General features: G+C 35.3%; 1 protein-coding gene across 3 annotated transcripts in view; it reads left to right on the forward strand.

The window, feature by feature from the left end:
• LAMA2 (laminin subunit alpha 2) overlaps positions 1-21,255 on the forward strand; it is a 583,647-nt gene that overhangs the window by 235,390 nt on the left and 327,002 nt on the right. For all 3 annotated transcript variants that reach the window (XM_072833687.1, XM_072833697.1, XM_072833705.1), the window contains exons 9-10: positions 3,134-3,233; positions 10,028-10,188. In XM_072833687.1, coding sequence (XP_072689788.1) covers positions 3,134-3,233; positions 10,028-10,188 — 261 coding nt within the window. The remainder of the gene's footprint in view (positions 1-3,133; positions 3,234-10,027; positions 10,189-21,255) is intronic.

A 21,255-nucleotide genomic window follows, 5' to 3' on the forward strand; every position in this document is an offset into this window, starting at 1 on the left:
ATATTAGTTGGGACTGTTGTATAGAATCTAAATATAGATGTGGAGAGAACTAATATTGAGAGTTGTGATCAATGAATATACTCTGTCTCTCCACTTATTTATATGTTCCTTATTTATTCACAGGAGTGTTTTCTGTACAGAGATCTTGCATGTCTTTTGCTAATTCTCAGTATTTTATGTATCATCGTAAAATAATAATTTAAAATGGCTTAATATTATCAGAATTTTCAAATATTGACGTTATATCCCACACCTAAGTTCCTTTATTAGTTGTATTAGTGTTAAACTAGATTATTTAGAGGCTTGCTTTACGCCATGTTAGGGCAGATTAATAGACAGCTCAAGGTGGTTGTCTAATCTCGCTGATTGACGACTCCAGTGTCTGTGTACTTATGATAGGCAGACCTGAAAACTCTACTAACGTCGTCGAACTTTCCAGCTGTTACTCTCCACTGGATTCCTCGGAGTCTCCTGATTGGACGTATGATTAAGGGATCAGTTAAGCATTTGAAAGGTCTTGCCATGTAGAATTTGATACTCCCCACCTCTGAACATAGAACTCAGCTAGTATAGTTTTTCTTTCAAACTTAAGATTCTTCCAAGTTCTATCTGCTTTTGATTAATTTCCCAAGCCCTTAAATATTTCACTTTCGTATTTTGTCCAGAGTTAATAATTGCTGTCTGAGAGTACATTGGACCACAGAAGGCACTGCCATTATCAAACCTGGAAGCTTCATGTTTTTATTACAAATCAATTAAGTGATTCAGAGCCTAGATTATGGTGTTTTAATATTAATAAACATAATTATGCTAACTGTAAAAAAACAGATCTCTCAAGTGCCTAATATTTGAGTAGCAGTCCATTTCATTTCTTTTTAAGATTATTTGAGAGAGAGAGGGAGCACATGAGCAGAGGAAGGAGTAGAGGGAGAGGGAGAGAAGCAGACTCCCCGCTGAGCATGTAGCCTATGCAGGACCCTGAGATCATGACCTGAGCTGAAATTAAGAGTTGGACACTTGACCGACAGAGCCACCCAAGAGCCCCAGAAGTCCACTTCATTTTTATAAAGATATAGAAAGAAAATTTTCTTTGCTCAGTTTTCAGCTAAATAACATCTCTACAATATCTTAAAAATTATCGTCCTAAAATCTGACTTGAGATTTATTTACTGAATCCATAAATATATATATAATGCAGTGTGTATTCCGAGGACTAATTAGGAATCTGAATTATTTTAACAAAATTAAAAATCCTGTGCAAAGTTGACATATTTGTAGGATCTCATGTTAGAAGGATTCCTGGTCAGCAGTTGGGCAGATTTCCCCGATTACTGCAAAGAGAGATAATGAATCAGTTGGCTTTGATTTACTCAAGCTCATCGTTGGAATCACAAATCATATTTATTACAGCCAAGATCTTATTTAGAAGAAATTTTTTGTCTTTGGTCCACAGAAGGTTGTTTTTGTTTTTTTGTTTTGTTTTTTTGTTTTTTTGTTTTCATGTCTTGCTGTTTGTTTCTAGGGCAAACCCGGCCCCTATATCTGCTCAGAGGCTGCTGCTCCTGCCTAAATGTCACTTCTTCTGTGAAATCTTGATTTTATTTGTGTTATGTTATTACTCCCTCCTCTTTTGTGCCCTGATGCTCTGTTTCTATGTCTGTTTTATCACTTGGCACATTCTATTTAATCAATGTCTTTCAAGCCTGTTATTTCTGTAAGCTTTTTTAAGGCAGACACCAGGCATTACCCATCTGTACTGTGCACAGTACTTCCTTCATAACGGAGAATGAATAAATGTATGTTAAACGATGATTTTAAAACTCATGTGAATATAGTTGATTGACAGTCTATCAGACATGTAAATAACTCTCTAGTTATAACACTTTTATATTAGTAAACAAGATTCCATTTATAAATTAAGCATATATACATATATATGGCTGTATTTTATGGGGGAAATATATGTAATTTATATGAATAGATTTATTTATATGTAGAGGGAGAGAGCTATCCAGAGGGAGAGCCTGTGCACAGTATTTAGGTATATCCTAAGCAAATGGTTTTTTTTCTTCTTATCCTATTGCATCTGGAAAACAACTGTTGTGATCACAGCATATTGTCACAACCTAGGTTTGGTTAATTAAAATATTTTAACATTAAAATTAGTTGTTTGTTTTTAATATATCTGAGGAATTTTATCAGATCTCTTATGTATTATTCCTTTTAATTCTAGTTTAATAGCATCACTATAGTTGTTATTGATATCCTCATATCAGGAGGAAGTAAATAAGTTCCATGAGGCCACATGGCCAGTCAGCAGCCACACCAGAGATGTGCACTCACTAATTTCCCTAATCGTGGAGACCACATTGTTTGCCCTCAGGTGCTGCTGCCTCTCCTGGAAGCCAAATGTTTAATTTACATACTTAGGGGCACAGAGGGGGGCCCTTGACAGGATGAGCATTGGGTGTTATACTATATGTTGGCAAATCAAACTCCAATAAAAAAATATACAAAAAAAAAGAAAAAATAATTTACATACTTAATATATTCTTTTTTTTCCCAGCACCAAATATAAATTTCTAATTAATTAGTCACATCAGGATCAATGAGAAAAAAACCTCCTAAAAATAAATTTGAGGGAAATTACTAATTTTGAATGATGTTATAAGTAAAGAAAGACACAAATACACAAAAACAATAAAAAGGATTTTATTGGAGAATGTATATTAGAGACTATCGAGTAAATATTATTTTTGTTCATTATAATGATACTGTGATTGTAAAAGATGCATACTGAAATGTGTAAGAATTAAAATACTTTGCAATTTTCTTTAAACTTCAACAAATAATGAAAAATGATGGAGCTTTTATGGCAAAATGCTGGTAATTGCTGAATATAGGCAGCAAATAAATAGAAGTTTGTTGACCTTCTTTACATCTGCGTATCTATTTAGAAGAAAAGGATTTTAGAATTTGTGAATATGTATTAAAGATAATTTCCTACATATTTTCTCAATATAATTTATTACTATGCATTGTTAAATTTATTTTGTCCTTACAAGTTTGCCAAATTGAAAAATATTGATGTTCTTATTACATTTGACTAAAAGTCTTTTAATATGCTTGTTAGGTATCTCCAAGTTATCCAAGACCATGCCAGCCATGCCATTGTGATCCAGTTGGTTCCTTAAATGAAGTCTGTGTGAAGGATGAAAAACGTGCTCGACGAGGTGAGAGCAATAGCAAGGAGCTGTTGTTTTGATGAAAGGACAACTAAAAGCCAGATAGGATTACTTTAGGGTGACATTTTGCAGTAAATTTCATTCACTTAATAATTTTATTCTTTTATCTATCCATGTTCCCTCCAGGAAACAGTGTTTTATTCATCTCAATCGTTATTTTCCTGTAAATCAATTACTATTAATTAATTGTAATGCTTTAAAAGCAAAAAGAGTTGAATAATTTATTGTGCGTTATATACGTATATATGTATATTCACATATGCATATTAACGTATCTATGCATATACGTCTTCTGGTCAATCAGAAATCTGTGCTGTACATAATTTTTTAATGTCTTATCTACTGAAATTTTTTTGAGATTGTATTTATTCATGAGACACACAGAGAGAGGCTGAGACACAGGCAGAGGGAGAAGCAGGCTCCCTGCGGGGAACCCTATGTGGGACTTGATCCCGGGACCTGGGGTCACGCCCTGAGCCAAAGGCAGATGCTCAACCGCTCAACCACCCAGGTGTCTCTGAATTGTTTTTTGTAGTTTCTATAGTTTCTAGCATGAAAAGACAGCATTCACGGAGGGATGTGTGGGCTGCAGTGGGAGGAGAGAACAGATAACACACACGGAGATGTAGTCAATAGTGTAGAAAGCAAAACGTGTACATATAGGACTAAAAATAGGTCTTAGTCATGAGTTCACGAAGGGAAAGAAGCTGACAGTTATTTGAGCCAAATACTTTCTCTGAGGATGGAAATTCACGATGAACTCCAAACATTGAAGAATCAAATGCCAAAATAACTCCTTGAAGTAAAATGGTTAGGAGCGACTTCCAGGAGAGTTGCTTGCCAAAGTTAAGTAGAACATTAGGACACATCTGAAACCGTTTCTTTACATTGCTGAGAGAGGCTGCTTCTCTTAGGAAAGACTAAAATAAATCATGGCTACAAGATAGGGTTTTTCCTCCAGTCCCTTTCCAGTTAAAACACTGGCAGTGTTTCTTTGGCACGGTTTAGCTTACCTGCTTTCTTTATAAGACTCTAAGATTATCAACGCAAACCCTAGAGTCTTAAATCTTAAGTGATTAAAACTCCGATTATTTCAAATCTCAAATGGTGAATTGTTGAGGTCGTTTTTCACTGTATGGCCTGTTATCTTTTTGTAGTAACAGCTAAATCATGTTATTTTTCAGTGATGTCGTTTAAAGTTTTTCTGTACTTTTTATTTTTTGTACTTTTTTAAGAAGTATGTTATTTTTGAAAAAGTGATAAAATATTGAAAAGTAGAAAAAGAAGCATACAATGCAGCAGTAATCCATCATAAATACTCTTATTAAAATATTTGTGTTAACGTCATGTAATGAGTTTTTCCCCTAACCATTGAGAGTTTCTCTGAAATCTGGTTTTAGCAACCTGAATTTTACATCATTATGTGGATATACCATAATTTCCTTACCCACTCAACTTTATATAGCTGTTAAAATTGTTTCTAATTTTGATTATTGTAAGCAGTGCTTTAGTGAAGACATTTATGTATAAATGTTTTTTAATCATTATGAAAACCATACATAATAAAAATAAAATTTTAACAATAGCGAAGAGAATACAATAAATAGCAATAGTGTCCTCTTCAACTTATTCTTCCCCCCCAATCTCATTTCTAAATTTAATCACATTGAGCCATTTCTTCTGTTAAGTTCTGGAAAAACTTATCTTCCAGACAATATCTAAATAATATTTTTAGTACTTTCATCACCATTAAATATTGCCAACTGATTCCATCTTAAAAGACAAATGTTTCATTCACACCGCCTCCTTCCTTCTCCACTATTCAGACATTTTTCTCATCTGTGGGGTCTTTATCATGTTAAATAAAACCTTTAAGTCATTATTTCATTACCATTAAATTCAGACTCATCTTTTGAGATCCTAATGTATGCAAATTAGGAAAAAGACCATCCCTATACTCTCCACTGATCTTCCAACCCACTCGGCAATATCTATCAATTATATCTTTATCTTTTCAAAGAATGTACAGTTATATTTAGTTTGAGATCCAATTCTTCTAATTTTAAAATTGAAATGCAGTGATCAAAATTTGTAATATTATAATTAGATATATATTACTCAGTATAGACCTGAGTTACAAAATCAGACACATTCCCATGATACATTTTTATCTTCATGTTTAGCTTGATGATTTCTTAGGGAAGAGTCTAAGTTATGGTCCGATGCTTTAGACTTCTAAGTATGGGTGACCAGATAGTGGGAAATGGTATTCTATACTATTAATGTGATTATCAGAAAACTGATTACTTTTGGCATAAGATGGGTTTTCCCCTCACAGATTTGTAAGAGCTCTTTAAATACCAAAAACAAAAACCCTATGTTTATATTTGTTATAAACCTTCCAGATTTTGTGTCTCACTATTGTTCAGATGTTTTTATATGTGAAACTTTAAAAATTTTTATGTAATCACCAATACAACTCAGAAAACTTCTTTAGCTGTAATAAAGACATTATGCCAAGATTATTATATACGAATATTTTAGTTGAATGTCTTATATGCCTTTAGAATTCTAAAACTCTTATCTTTCCCAAGATCAGACAAATGTGTTCATTTTCTTAATTTTTATTATTTCATTTTTTGATACTTAATTCTTTAATCAGTGTGGAATTTATTTGGTATATTTTATAAAAGGAGTTTCTAGCTGTATTGTGTTTTTCCACTAGTCTCTTTTAAGTCGGTCTATATTGGGACACCTGGGTGGCTCAGTGGTGGAGCATCTGCCTTTGGCTCAGGACGTGACCCAGGGTCCTGGGATCGAGTCCCTCATCGGGCTCCCCGCAGGGAGCCTGCTTCTCCCTCTGCCTGTGTCTCTGCCTCTCTCTGTGGGTCTCTCATGAATAAATAAATAAAATCTTAAATAAATAAATAAATAGGTCTATATTTAATACAATTTTTTCTTTAAAGATCTTAAGTATATTTATTTTATATTCTGTATCTATTAGTAGCACCCTTTGTTACCAATATGAACCTAATTTTGAGGTTTGATTTTTCTAACTAACTCATTGGGTTCTTCTTTGCTTGTGTGTTCCATGATTGTGTGTGTATGTGTGTATGTGTGCATGCATATGTGTGTACATGTACGTGTGTATTTCCTAGCTTATCCTTTCAGGATCCTTAAATATATATAATCTCTGGTATGATCTCCCAGCTTGAGTAATACCTAAAATTTGTCTTTGATCCATAAAACTGTGCTCTTTGTTCAAGTCTAGTTAGTCAATCACCTCCAGGAAAGATACCGGTTAAGGGCTAGCTTATTTCTTTAGAATCTCTTCTTCTCTTTTTTTAAAATTGTGGTTTCTGGTCTTCAAGGAGTTTCCTTATTTTAAACCAGCACAACCATCCTGTCTGTCTATCTGTCTCTAACTTTATACTGTGTTGTCAATTGTTCTGACCAAGAGGGGTCTTTTGACATCTAGTTTACAATATTACAACATTATACACAACATTAATAAATGTTAAGACAGACATGGCCGTTGTATGGAATACATCTACACTTAGTCTCCATGTCTGGGGATTTTAACATGAGAAGTAAATGTTAATTTCTTCGACTGCTTTTTCAACCTTTAGTGAAATTTTCAGATTTATTTTCCATTTGACTTATGAATATAATATGATAAAAAGTGAATTTCTTAATATTAAACAATATTTAAATTATCAGAATAAAATAAATTATCAGAATAAAATCTTGTGATCACGGAAGATCCTTTTAATGTACTTTAAGATTCAGTTTGGTGTGTATTATATTTAGAATCTTCTTATCTAAATTCATACGCTAAATTGGTTTTGGCTAGGACATCTGCCAGCTGTGCTGTCTTGGCAAGTAAATTAATGTCTCTGTGCTTAGTTTCCTCATCTGTAAAAAGGGAAACATACTAGTGTCTACTTCATGTTGAGGTTTTGAGCGTAATTAACCCATGTGTCGTATATAGTGCTAAGCATAATGCCTAGCATAAAATAAGTGCTATTTGTTAGCTGTTATCACAGCTTCTTTAAAGATTTTATTTATTTACTCATGAGAGACACAGAGACACAGGCAGAGGGAGAAGAAGCAGGCTGCATGCGGGGAGCCCAATGCGGGACTCGATCCAGATCCCGGGACTCCAGGATCATGCCCTGAGCCAAAGGCAGATGCTCAACCACTGAACCACCCAGCGATCCGTGTTATCACTTTTATTAGGGGCTATATTTCTTAGATTTTGATACCAAGTTTTTACTAGCTTCATACACTAAACTACATAGCTCTCCATGTTTTAGACACTCCGGAAGAGTTTCAAGTTTTGAACACACTGTGAAACTACTGACACTATGACATTTTTGTGGTAATCTTTGATCATATATGCATTTTTGATATCTTTGATTATCTTTAAGGTTCTCTTTGCCTTATTTTCTTTTTGTTTATTATTGAAATCTTCCTTCTTTCCTGTGTTATTTGTTTTGGTTTTTCTTTTTTTTTTTACAATTACATGAATTAAAATTTAAATTTTTTAGGGCAGCCCGGGTGGCTTAGCAGTTTAGTGACGCCTTCAGCCCAGGGCTTGATCCTGGAGACCTGGGATCGAGTCCCACATCGGGCTCTCTGCACGGAGCCTGCTTCTCCCTCTGCCTGCATCTCTGCCTCTCTCTCTCTCTCTCTCTCTCTGTCTCTCTCTGTGTGTCATGGATAAATAAATAAAATCTTAAAAAATCTTTTTAAAATTTTGTGAATATTTTATTTATTCTTTTTTTTAAAGATTTTATTTATTCATGAGAGACACACAGAGAGAGGCAGAGACACAGGCAGAGGGGGACACAGGCTCCCTGTGGGGAGCCCGATGTGGGACTGGATCCCAGGACTCCGGGGTCACAACCTGAGCTGAAGGCAGATGCTCAACCGCTGAGCCACCCAGGCAGAGGCTCCCAAAATATATTTACATTTTTTTAAATGTATTTAAGCTTGAAATTCTACTTTGGGCTACGTTTTTTTTTTCTACATCCCATAGACATTGCTAAGTTCCTTTCTCACTGCTGTTATGTTCTACTTAGAAAACTATTTAATTACAATTGAAATCTTGATTTTTTCTTTTACCCAAGAGTTATAAGAAGAACTGCTTATTTATTAATTTTGAGGGTGATGGAATTTTGTATGATTCTATTAACATGTTTGATATTTAGAATTACTTCAATCCTAATTTAGTATGGCATTTGTTACAAATATAGAAGTAGCAATTTATGTTAAGAAAACAAGACAAATCATTTCTGCTTTGAGAAATTGAACATTTTTATAGATTAATGATGAGCTACCATAGATAGTATTATTCAATATAATGTGTAATTCAGCAATAGTTGATGATTCACATCTTTATCTTTTTTTGCTAATTCGTCTACAAATATTTGAAGTGGGTATGTTAATGTCATTCTCAGCCACTGACTTTTGGCCAGTTTCCCTTTGAGCTCCCAAATCTTTTGTTGTCTATATGTTTTTGTACTTAAAATTAATGCTTTTGTGGAGTACAGACATAATAAATCATGTTTTCTATTGTATTGTCATCAGTATAAAATGAGGGCTTGTCCTAGTGAATTTTTTTTTTTAAGATTTTATATATTATTTGAGAGACAGAGAAGGGGAGGGATGGCTAGGGGGAGGTACAAGAGGGAGAGCAGAGAAGCCTACTCCCTGCTCAGCAAGGAGCTTGCCCTGGGGTCTCAACCCCAGACCCCAGGATCTTGATCCAGTCAAAGGCAAATGCTTCCCAGACTAAGCCACCCCCTCATGAATCTATTTTAATTGGATTCTACTTTGGCCATTCCTAATACTACAACTCTGTTCTCCTGATGTAGATTTACAATCTTTTTTTTTTTTTTAAATATTTCTTATCATTTTGCGTCTGTCTTCTGAGCATTACATGCCCATGGTTTTAACAGAAGCAGTAAGACCATGAGCTCATTTACATGTGACTAGCATATGGGTTTGACAGCCTTCCTCTCCTTCTGCTGTGGGCCTTCCCCTTCTAATGTTTCTGTGCTTGTTTGTCCCCTCCTTTTCTTTCTTTGAGTGGACTGTATTTTACTGATTTCCTCTTGTATTTTTCCAGATTCTGAAAGTCAATAACCTGTATTTATTTATTCATCTGTGTTTCCATTTTTCTAATCAAATAGAAATTGTCTTTTGCATTTCTCTATTAAAGAAGAAAAAGAAATGTAAACTGCTTTCATTTTCTTCTATGTCTTACCCCAAAATGTCTATTTTCACGAACTCTCAGTCTTTCTGTTGTTGTAATCAGTGATGTCAGACTTAGTGATTGTTGTTTAATTTTGGGGTCAAGAGTATATTTTTACTCCCCAGGCACTTTTCCATCTTGTGATAGGCCGAGTTACGAAGCAACAGGTTTTCACAGGTCACTGCTTATTCTTTGAGTGTCATCAGTCAGTTGTGGAAATCAGTCCTTGATCATTGTAACAGTTTTTCTGTAGCCTCAGTTTTGGTAGATGCTTCGAGATTTTTATCTTTCTTCTTTTCATTCCGAGTATTTTTAGAGATACCTAAAGGATGCTGTCTTCTTAGCAACTGGTAGCCAGCTTCTAATGTAACCTGTACCCTGTGGTTTTAACTTTTCTTTGTTGACATACGTGAATCAATTTTTGTGTCAAAATAGACTTTTAAACGTTGCTGTAATGAGAACCTTAGGAGCTACAGTTTATATTTGTTTTCAAATTGTTGATATGTGGCTTGTCTTCTCTTAGGATTGGCGCCTGGGTCTTGTCATTGCAAACCTGGCTTCAGAGGCGTGAGCTGTGACCGATGTGCCAGGGGCTACACTGGCTACCCAGACTGCAAACCCTGTAACTGCAGTGGTGCCGGGAGCACAAATGAGGACCCTTGTTTCGGACCTTGTAACTGCAAGGTATGTCGTATATACCGGTAAAGCCCACTGTCAAGACATTTTCCTTTGCTTTTCTGTTCTGTTTGTCTGTTGGCATTAAGCAAATTGTAGCAACTTCTCCTGTGAATATCCACCATCTCTTCTACATTGACCACTCCTATAACTCCTACAACCAGGTTCACTGCTATAAAATGTCTCCCATCTGTGTGAAAGTCTACAAACTCAAGAAGGACAGGTCACCCCAAGAATATGTGTCATTTTAGAGTGAAAACCCCTCTTCTCCCATTACCTGTCTAGTCTGTTAATTTAAAAATATACAGCATTACAAATAGCAACCCTTTAAGGCTACTATACACTCAAATCTACCATAGCTTTGTATCTAACTCTGAAAATAATTCTACCCGGGGTTACATTCTGGATTTTTAAATAATCTTCTGAAGTTTAGACCTGGATTGTCTGAAAATACTGTATTCACATTCTTTTGTATTATTACCAAAAAATATAAGAAGCCCTAGTGGAATTGATTAAAGCCTCACTATTTCCTCCTAAGAGTACTTTCAGAAATACGACTTTATTTGTTGTGCATACTCGGCTACTACCAGGGGATGCATTACACCTACAGCTTATGCACGTAGAGGAAACAGAGGCATGCACAAGTCTAAAATGATAGAACTGATTTCCTTTAGCTATATTAATCAGTTCCATGACATTGGGATTCATCTATATTGACATTGGGTTTCATCTATATTAGTTGAGAGAATGATCAATCCATTGGAAAAGTTAGAATGCCATACTGATATAAAAATGAATATTACCTATTTTTTTCTTTGTTCTCAGTCACGGTTGGAACCTTATTCAGAATCTTTATTAATTCATTAGTCTTACCTAGGAAGCTATAAATTGCATGCTTACATTTATTATATGTGTATCTGTGCATACAAACATTAAAGTATAACACAAGTATTAGTGCGGATGTGATGTATATATTTGTTGGGACAGGAAACTCTGAAATAATGAGTTAAATGTCATAATAGTTGCAAAATAGGTGTATGTTACATCATGGGTAATTTAGGGGCTTTTTTTGACTACTGAAACTATACAACTCCTGTTTGTGTTAAGTGGCAGAAAGTCCATGATCTACAGTAAAAGTTGTCATGTCCTGGAATATAGTAAACTTTCTAGGTGGTAGTACACTTTATTCCAATATTATTTGAAATGACAAATAGCCATAGTGTAGACCAAGACTGTGCAACAGTCTCTGGGTGACTGCTTATTTAAGGAAACCTCGGCTCTTCATCCATCCTGTGTGTCTTTTTGGACAATCCTACGGGCTTTGTTCATCTTCTCTAATATTTACCAAAATGTAGCTTGTGTGAATTTTATTTCTTTAACAAAACTCCACAGAAATCTTTAGCTTTCATCACTTGTTCAGGTAAAGGACAGGAAAAGCTGAGCTTAAAACGGAAGAGAAATCTTCCGAGTCTCTAGAATACAGGAAAGCAAACTGGAAAAAAGACAGGGAATGTGTTCATATACACCTACCGTTCATACACTGGAGAGGTCTGGTATTTGCAAGGAAGAGTGACAAGAGAGTGAGGGATGCAGGCCTCACTTTGTTTCCTTCTTTGGTAAATGTAGAGAGAAAGGCTGGAAGGAGAGAGCTAAGCCACTAGCAGAACGCTGAGCGAGCGAAAGCTCCGTGAGCTAGTGCCTGCCCTCTGCAGGCTCTCCACCTGCCTCCGTCTAGTACGGAGTGATTGCCCTCCTAGTTAAGAAACTTGCCTCCTATAAAGACACTTGAAGCTCTACACAGACCATTAAAACACAATAAGCGGCAATTAAGAAATCGTGAAAGAATAATTAAGTAGCATCATTAAAAGAGTTGCCCCTTCAATTGTGTGATGTTTTAAATAGATGACTACAAGCCTTTAGAAACTAAAACTTGTTTGGTGGTGGTGGATAAAAACTTGCAGAAAATAGATTTCAACAGACATCTACATAATTTTAAAAAATCACTAATTATATGCGTATAGCAAATGAACTGTATCACAATATGCATGCACGTAACGTACTATAATTAAGTACCAATAGCCGCTTGTTTATAAGAATAATAAATACCCAGTGTTCCAACAAAATATGCATACAATTTAAATACTGAACAGGCATTTATTAATGTTGAAGAAATGTGGTCGGTCGTTCCATTTTACAAGAGCACAATTTGATATAGGTGTGTCAGGTGGTTATTTGAAACGATATGGATCTATCAAAATGGTATTTAACAATACTTCATTGAGCGGCTGAGATACTGGAGACTTAATTTCAAATAAAATAATATAAGTGCTCATTTCCAAAATGCATATTAACCAGTAAACACGTGCACATTTATTCGGTTATACTATTAATGTTTTAAAATAATTGTCATTGGGAAGAAATACCATCCTTACTGAAGTATGTAGACACTTGAAGAAATCACTTGGTTATGAAGTCTTGGATCTAAATGTATCTCTATCGTAAATTTTAAATAGGTGACGTTCTGGTAAAATATACTGAGAAAAATGGACACCCCTCTGTCACGTTCAAATGCAAGTGTGCTGGATGAAATGAAGTAAATAAATGTGTAATATGTTGAATCAGGGAAGAGAGGGAAATTTTTAGATGTCAGACCCAAGAGGGAAATCTAAGTTAATCATAAGCCCAAGCAAAGCTGAACAACAAAGTTCATGGGGTGGGGGGGAGTGGGAGGCTGGTCTTAACCCAAAACTGTAGGTAAACGCTGGAAGATTTAATGGCCTCTCTAGGACTTGACATTAGGGTTTGGACTCATGGAAGGAAATTAAAACCGAATTCCCTTATGCTTGGACTCTAGAATTGTCCTCTGACAGTGAAACAGGCACTAGAAGATTCCATCTATAAGCTGGCAGTGGCAACAGTAACTTTCTTTTTCCTTTTGGGCTCTTGGTGGGGAAAAAATTAGTGTGTAGCGAGGAAGCAAATACCCAGTCCTGTGTCCACATGGGAACAGGGTCAGTTTTATCCTCCCTTTATGTGAGAATTCTTCAACAAGTCAGGCAAGTGGCATTCCCACAGGAAAGAAAGTGTATCCTCACCTGATGATGAGCTCACCGCAAAGCAGTACACTGCACAAAAGGATGATACCTACAAAACAAAATCAGAAGCCACAGAAGTCAGGATGTTTGTTCACTAAAAACTAGAAGAATAAGATAGTCTGAAAGAATTTGTATAAACATAAAAGCACATAAGTGTATTTTATCATATTAATAATTAAAATATGTAAAACTGTATAATCATAAAAATCTAATTTGAAGATAAAAAATAGGAAAAAACAGTACAAAATAGGGCACTATAGTAAAATAAGAAGCTTTGGGAAAGAAGTCAATACCATTTACTTCTAGAAATAAAAATTGTATGTAGTTGAAATTTAAAATTCAGGGAGTGGGCTGAGCAAAAGTTTAGAAACTGCTTAATAGAGAATTAGAAAGGCAGACCTGAGGCAATTACCTATAAATTGACATAGGGAGGTAAAGAAATGACAACATGAGATGCTAAGTGACATGCCTAATAGAAGGATAAAATTCAACATAAGTAACAGTAGTCACCAAAGAAGAGACTAAGTGAAATAGGCGAGAAAGAATATCGAAAAATGATGGAGAGAAGAATTGTCAAGAATTAAAGAAAATTAAATATTTTCAGTTTGAAGAAGATAAAAAAGAAATCCTGCCACCAAAGCTCCTAGTAGAAAACTTGGAGCTAGTTCAGATTGAGAGAAAAAATGTTAAATGTATTAGATATATTTTTATTGTATATATCATATCAAATGTTCTAGAGACAAATATGTATCATAGGTTCTAGAGACAAATATCCGATCACTGTGTGAGCTTACCACTCTCAGTCCAACTGCATTGAAAACTTGAGCAAGAAGACTATTGAAAGCAGATGAGAGTTCTCTGGTTTAGAGAATGCAAGAATCAGCCTATAAAAAGCAATATATTGCATTCCTATATATCAGTGCTCACCAATTAGAAAATGTAAGGACAATATTCAGAATAGCAACAAAAACTGTATAATATGTAGAAACAGATATTTTTAAATGGAGATGCTTTTTAAGAAGCTTATTGAACATAAGATAAAATTTTAAATGGGAAGATAGCACATAATATCAAATCCAGGTGAAAATCTGGAGAAATGGCAATGCTTACCACTGTTGTCATTTGGGTAAATTAGAAGTAGGCCCTTCGGAAGGCAACAGTGCATCAGCATCATTAAGATAACCGAGTCCTGTGAGTCAGCAACTGCACGTCTAGACATTCACGCTGAAGGAACTTCCACAATTTGTAGAAAGAAGCCAATAAAAGATGTTCAACATGTACCTACTTGTTATGATAAAAATTAGAAAACATCGAAATATCCATAAGTAAGAAAAATGAAGTGTAATATATTCATAAAATCTGATACAAGAAACAGTTTAGTGACTGAAATAGATCCACATGTCTAAACATTGATAAATTTCAGAGACTTCAGGCGAGGTGAGGAAAACCAACATCACGATGCTATCATTTGTGTAAAGTTGTAAGACATAATAAAACAATTTTATATTTTGTGGATACGCATATAAATTAGAAATGTTTAAATACATGGACTGATGTGATATGTACTAATTTCAGAAGAGTAGTTAACTAGAGAAAAGGAGAAGGGGCTAGCATAGAAGTGAAATGAGATTCAAATGTTCCTAAGTATTCCTTTAAAAATATATCTGACGCACACATGGAAAAATGTTAATGTTTTTTAACCTCTAAATTACGGATAATGAATAATTGTCATATGTACTTTTCTGGTGCTTTAAAAGAATTCCTAATTTAAAATTTCTTTAATCAAAGGGGGAAAAAAGATTTACTGATTTGAAAAGAGGTAAATGAAATTAATATGTATCAACAACTATCAATTTTACACATAGATTTCCTGTTATATCCTTGTTTAGACAATGATATTGATGCACATCATCCTCATTATATTTTGATATACAGAAACAGGGCTAGCTCAAGACACGGAAATACTTACTAATTCTTATGCATTATTAAAATTTTTGAAGTTCCTCTATCTTCTTGTGAATTACAAGAGGCAAGCATTCTCAGATGAATGTAAGTCAGTTGAATGTCAATGCTGTTCGGACTCTTGGTATTTATTTTAAATACCACATGCTAGACATTGGCTCTTTTGAAGTTCGGTGTCATGTTATCCATTCAAAGTCCGTTGGATTGCAGACTCTGATACATAATATAAACTGACCTTGATCTAGGTTGGAACATGTGCTTTTATTTTATCAGAGTCTTATAATAGAAAGATAAATAGTGAAGTAAAAGATTAGAAATCAAAGTGTATATTTTCATCATGCTTTGCTTTGGGTTTTTTACTGCACTTCCCATTAAGTCCTTACTGGCCCACAAGCTTCTGTGATCTGACCTTGAGTTATCTTCCCAGAATGTTCTGGAGCTTCAGTCCCCATCTTCCAGCCTGGCTTACATTCCTTGGGGGCACCAAGCTCTTTCTGGAATTTCAGAGTCTATTTAGATGGGTGGGAAAACCTCACCCGGCCCTGGTCCTTTGCTTAGCCAGGCAGTTTTCAAGGCTCATCTCCACTTTCTTAGCAAAGCTGGGATCCTAGATCCCCTGATAGAAATAATTCCCTGGCTGTAATCACTTGTAACATTTTTGTCTTTTTCTTTATGATCTTTTCACAACTTGCAATCTAATGTCCATCTCGCTTCTGTTATTTATTTTCTTTATCGATCAATAAGAAACTGACAGTGACTCATACATAAAAAAAGAAGGAAGAAAGAAAATGAAACAATTTTGAAGATTGGAAAGTCACTTGAATTGGCTGATTCATATTTCTTAATCTATAGAATGACGATATTACATCTTTCTTGCTTAACTCTCAATGGGTATAATTAAAACATTGAAGCCTTGTATAAGGGATAACCATAAATACCTGTAATTATCTTTTCTGTTTATTTATATTCCTTTTTACAAGTAGAAGTAAGTTTCCATTCTTTTCCTCTATAGGATTTTCATGATGTGTGCTAAGATTTTTATTGGTTTTGTATTTCCTTTTTTTTCCATTTATATACAGGAACGATCACCTCATTAACTTGGTAGGCTCAAACCCTGGGCATTTCTACAAAAGGCATTCAATTTATATATTTGATCCCGAATCTAAATTACAGATGTAATTTTTTTTTAGCATGAAAAGCGCATACCAGAATTTGTCTCTTGCCATAGCTACAGTTGAAAAATACTATATTAATCAATTTTTTCATCTTAAAAGCTAAACCTGTGCAAAGTGAGAACGAATTTTCTTCTCTCTCTCTTCCTAACCACCAACTACTTATTACTTAGCCATGGAACAGTGTATTTAAAGAGTAAGTGCTAAACAAATACTGCTAATTAGCTAATTATCCTTCTTTTGTTAACTTCTTTTAATACTTGGATGCATTAGAATGAAGGCCATAACAGAGGAAACTCTGTAATTGACTACAAACGCCCCCAAAAAACAAGCCTGACTGCAACATTCCTGGAGCAATTATCACGAAAAATAACTTAAATGTCACAGGAGATTCTCCTGGTAGCTTTGTCAATAGAATTCCCAGTTGACTAACAATCACAGTTAAACATGTACTGCCGAAGTTGTACCTAATTTATAAGAAGGCGGCTTCCTGAGAATGGATACAGGGAAATGATTGTGACTATTTCTCTAGAGAGAGCCTGTACCCAGGAAACTCTAGCAAAAAGAAAATTGGTGTCAACCCAACAGTATCTGACTTTAAGAAAAAATAGCCTAGTAAGACTTTTCTAATTCAGTTTTGTTTTTAGAGGAAAAGATTCCCAAGGAAAAGGGGCAGTTATTATACATATTTTGCAGGTTGGGCCACAACATATCTACTTATCTACTCAGCTAAATATGTTCAATAGAAATATGTGTCTAAGGCACGCATTTCTCCCTAAGGGGATGAAAATTGGTTCTAAGAGGGGTGAAAATACCATTTTCGTTTTATGTATATGGCAAATATATTCACACAGTGCATCCATACATAGAGTATATTTGTGGAATGAAGATTTCATGGTGGGGTGATTATGAAAAAAAATAATGAAGTAGGCTCCTTAGGGGCTCGATAATAAAAACTAGTCTGAGAAGAGCTGGTCCAAAGTGAAGAGGCACAGTTTATCATCAGCATATGTAAGAATAAAGATGTTTATTACAGGGATTATTTACCAGTAGAAAAATAATTGACTAGTATTAGTTGCTATTTAGTTATTTTAATATAACCAACTAGAATAATGGTTCAGAAATCAAGAAAGTGGAATATTTGGTTTTTGGAAAATATGATGATATAAAGGAATATTAATCTCTAGAGTAGAAGCCGGGAGCATTCCAGAAATTGCTCATATCATGGGCTTAGGTGTAAAAATGATCTATAAATTTGTGAATTACAAAAAAAAATTGAACTCTATTAGGTTCTAAATAAATAAAATCTTAAAATTACTGGATTAACAAGAGCTGTTCATTTGAATGCTGAGAGAGAACAGATTAGAATCCCGTTTTGTTTAAATAAACAGAACAACTTTTAAAAATTATACTGAATTATATGTTAACCCTTTCTGAAGTTGATCAGTACAAAGAAGTAATAGAATGATAGGTAAAGGAGAGAGGAATCTCCTAATGACTAAAATACCATTCGGGCTGGATGTTGCAAACTCACCATTATTATTAGGTATTTAGGATCAGTTCCTTTCACACCTGTCTTACTTTTCTGTTTTATTTTTTCTTCAGAAGAATGGAGGACTCTGGAGGTGAATCTGGTGTCTGACCCCTAGCATGGCCTCATGACTCATAGCATAGGACTGCCTTGTGGTACACTTATTTGTCCACTCTTACCTCCTTTGCCATAATCCTCCAGAACATTTTTATATTCCCTCTGGCATCTTGTATAATGCTGTATATGTAGTAGACCACCAATCATTTGATGAACGGGTGAATAATAATAGCAAATAAGGGAATAGTGAAAGATAATGTAGAGAACTTTTGTTAATAATTTGATAGTGACAGCATAGTAAATTAAATTGCTCAAGGAATTTACCTGTAAAGCAGATTATTTAATCTCAATCTGAGAATCAAAAATTTGAGTCCTGAACCATTCATATCAAAGGGATCTTCCAGAAATGAATTGGGACTACAATCACAGCCACTTCATGGATGACCTTGTTGATGAACCACTAAGAAGTTTTGAAAAAGCAGTTATGTACCTTGGAACCCATAAAAAGAATTGGGAACCGAGCTGTCATGATTGGATATATTAGCAAACTGCTAGAAGGTGGGGAACTCGTCTTTATGAAGGTTCAGTCTAAGTCCTGGAACACTATATGCCTCTGTGTTTGAATTGTGCCACTCTAAAATATATTAAATATCCAACCATGATGTTTTCACTGTTTTTGAGGCTATTTTCACTTGAAAGAAAACTTTGGAAACACAATCCTTAAAGAAGAAATCACTTAGATATACTCTGTCAGGGGAGATTGGAAAAGGAAAAAGGGGAGTAAAACCTGTTCTAACTAATTGATTCTATATAAGCTGAGACATGCCCAGAAAGTAGAGCTATGGTGACCTAAAAAGATTTTCTCCGCAATTCATCTTTCTGTCAGCCTTGAAAGGCCCTTTACTTAGGCCATGACGACAGATATAGGAGTTGGCACTATATCCACCGTATTTGCTATTTAGATTTGGCTTAGTATTAGTCCACCATAGAACCTGAGAACAATCAGAAACAAGAACTTCTTCAGTCAAATGAACCTAGCTACCACTCACTAAAGGAAAAAATATGGTGCAAATTCAAGTCTAAATAAGTAGGAGTCTAGAAACTTAAAGTTGTGGCCTGAAGCTGACATGCTATGCAAATCTTACTGAAATTGATCACTACTTATCAAGGGGCCTGAAGTGAGCCTAGAGATGGAGCATAGGATTAGCTTGAGGACTTGTAAAAAGGCCTAAAATATTTTGGCTTGAAGATTTATCACAACAAACAAAGCAAAGCTATCACTTTGGGTAACCTGTTTTTATAGGTATGAACATCCTATTATCTTTCCCACGGTGTGTTGGGGGCCTCCCGAGACCACACTCATTTTCAGTGATTCACTTAAAGGACTCACAGAATTCTGAAAAGTTGTTGTACTCACAGTAATGGTTTACCACAGTGAAAAAATATAGATTAAAATCAGCAAAGACAAAGGTGCATAGGGACCAACAAGTCCAGAAGAGACCAAGTGCAGATTTCCAGTTACCCTCTCCCAGTGGAATCACACAGAGAACTATTTATTTCTACCAGCAACAATGTGTCACAATACCTTGTGAAATATTGCCAACCAAGAAAACTCACCCAGGTCTTGCGAGTGAGGATTTTTACTGGGAAGTCAGTCATGCAGGTATGAAGCATTTTTATGACTGACCTATCTCCTCTTCCCCCAGAGATCGAACTGATACATCCTGACTGGACCTCAGCTAGACGAAAGTAGGCATTCACCATAAACTGCATTGTAAGCTGATAAATATGGCCTAGGGTCGTAGGTGAACAAAACCAGACATCCACCATCGATGGTGTTGTTAACATAAACTGTCTGCTGTGACCCCCGGCCCCAGGTATCCAAAAATTCTTATCAAGCACAAGGGCTTATGGGTGATCTTCCAGGAGCTGGTCATGGGGTGGTCCTTTCTGTTTAGAATGTGTGGTGTTGGAATTAACCCTTTCCTCCGCCGAATGGTGATGAAAGAGTTCTTTGTAACAGCGTCTTCCATTTCTGAGACATTTTACCTGTTCCCACAAACTTCAGTGCCTTAAGTACAGTTCTTTTGATTTACCTCCTGTAGAACAATTGGCAATGATTTACCGACTCCTAAGAGAAATGATCCCTATCTCAGAGTAGCCTCGAAAGTTCATTACGTGAGAGCAGAGACGCCGGAAGCCAAGTACCAAGTGCGGGCCCTCGCATACAGCAAATATTCAGTATGTCTGTTGTAAAAGAATAAATGATGAGTGAATCTTCTACTTTTTGGATTATTTCTTGTTTCCGGTATCTCTGCTAGCATGGGTCTCTCATTTTATCTCCTCCAACAGGTTGCATTTTTACACCATGCTTCAAAACTTAGGTCAAATCCCACTTTTGTCACCAAGTCTCCTCAAGCCTTCGTAGCAGGATCGATCCCTCCTCCTCTGTGTTCCCACAGTTTGATTGATTTCTCAGATGCACATGATCCAACTCCACCTTGCATTAGAGTCGATTATAAATGTATCATTTTACCCAGCTCTAGATGTCGACTTTTAAAGACAGAGACCTTGACCTATCCATCTTGAGAGTCCCTAGAATTCCTACTCTAATGTGTTGGTTCAGGTTATTAATTAATTGACTATTGAAATCATTTAATCCTATCTTCTCAAGGTTATATTTCCAGGCTAAAACAGAGATAAGGAGAAGGTAACTAATGTCTAAAAATTGCAAATCATCATACTCAGTCTAAATCTCAGAAAAGTGGTATTACAACCTTTCAAATTAGAGTAAATGAAAAGTAGATGAATTAGACCAAGACCATAAGAGCACATTCTGCAGAACAGCTCTGTTATGTCCTCAGCAGGGTAAGCTAAGTTATAATCATGGAGATGTTTCATCTTTCAGGCCTGTATACTCTTCTGAAGGTCCTCTCAACTTCAGGGCTTTGAGACTTATTTGTTGCCATAGGTCTGAAATTAGTTTGATTAGTTTTGTTGACAGTCATCATCTCAAAATATCTGAAATCTACCTTAGAAATAAAACTTGGCAAGAATGTCTGTGGCAATAATTCAATTTGTGTATATATTAGAATGCTAAAACTTGACATGTGAAACGGGCCCAGAGACACCCCTTTGTTTAGGTTCCCAGCCATAGAGAAGTGATTGGGATCCTAAGTGGGTCATACAAATTAAGACTAAAATAGTTAATTTCAAATCAGTTATTCTCTCACCAAGAGCAGAACCTCTTTGTTTTTAC

The sequence above is a fragment of the Canis lupus genome, chromosome 1 (genome assembly GCF_048164855.1).
Source record: "Canis lupus baileyi chromosome 1, mCanLup2.hap1, whole genome shotgun sequence".
Taxonomy (NCBI): domain Eukaryota; kingdom Metazoa; phylum Chordata; class Mammalia; order Carnivora; family Canidae; genus Canis; species Canis lupus.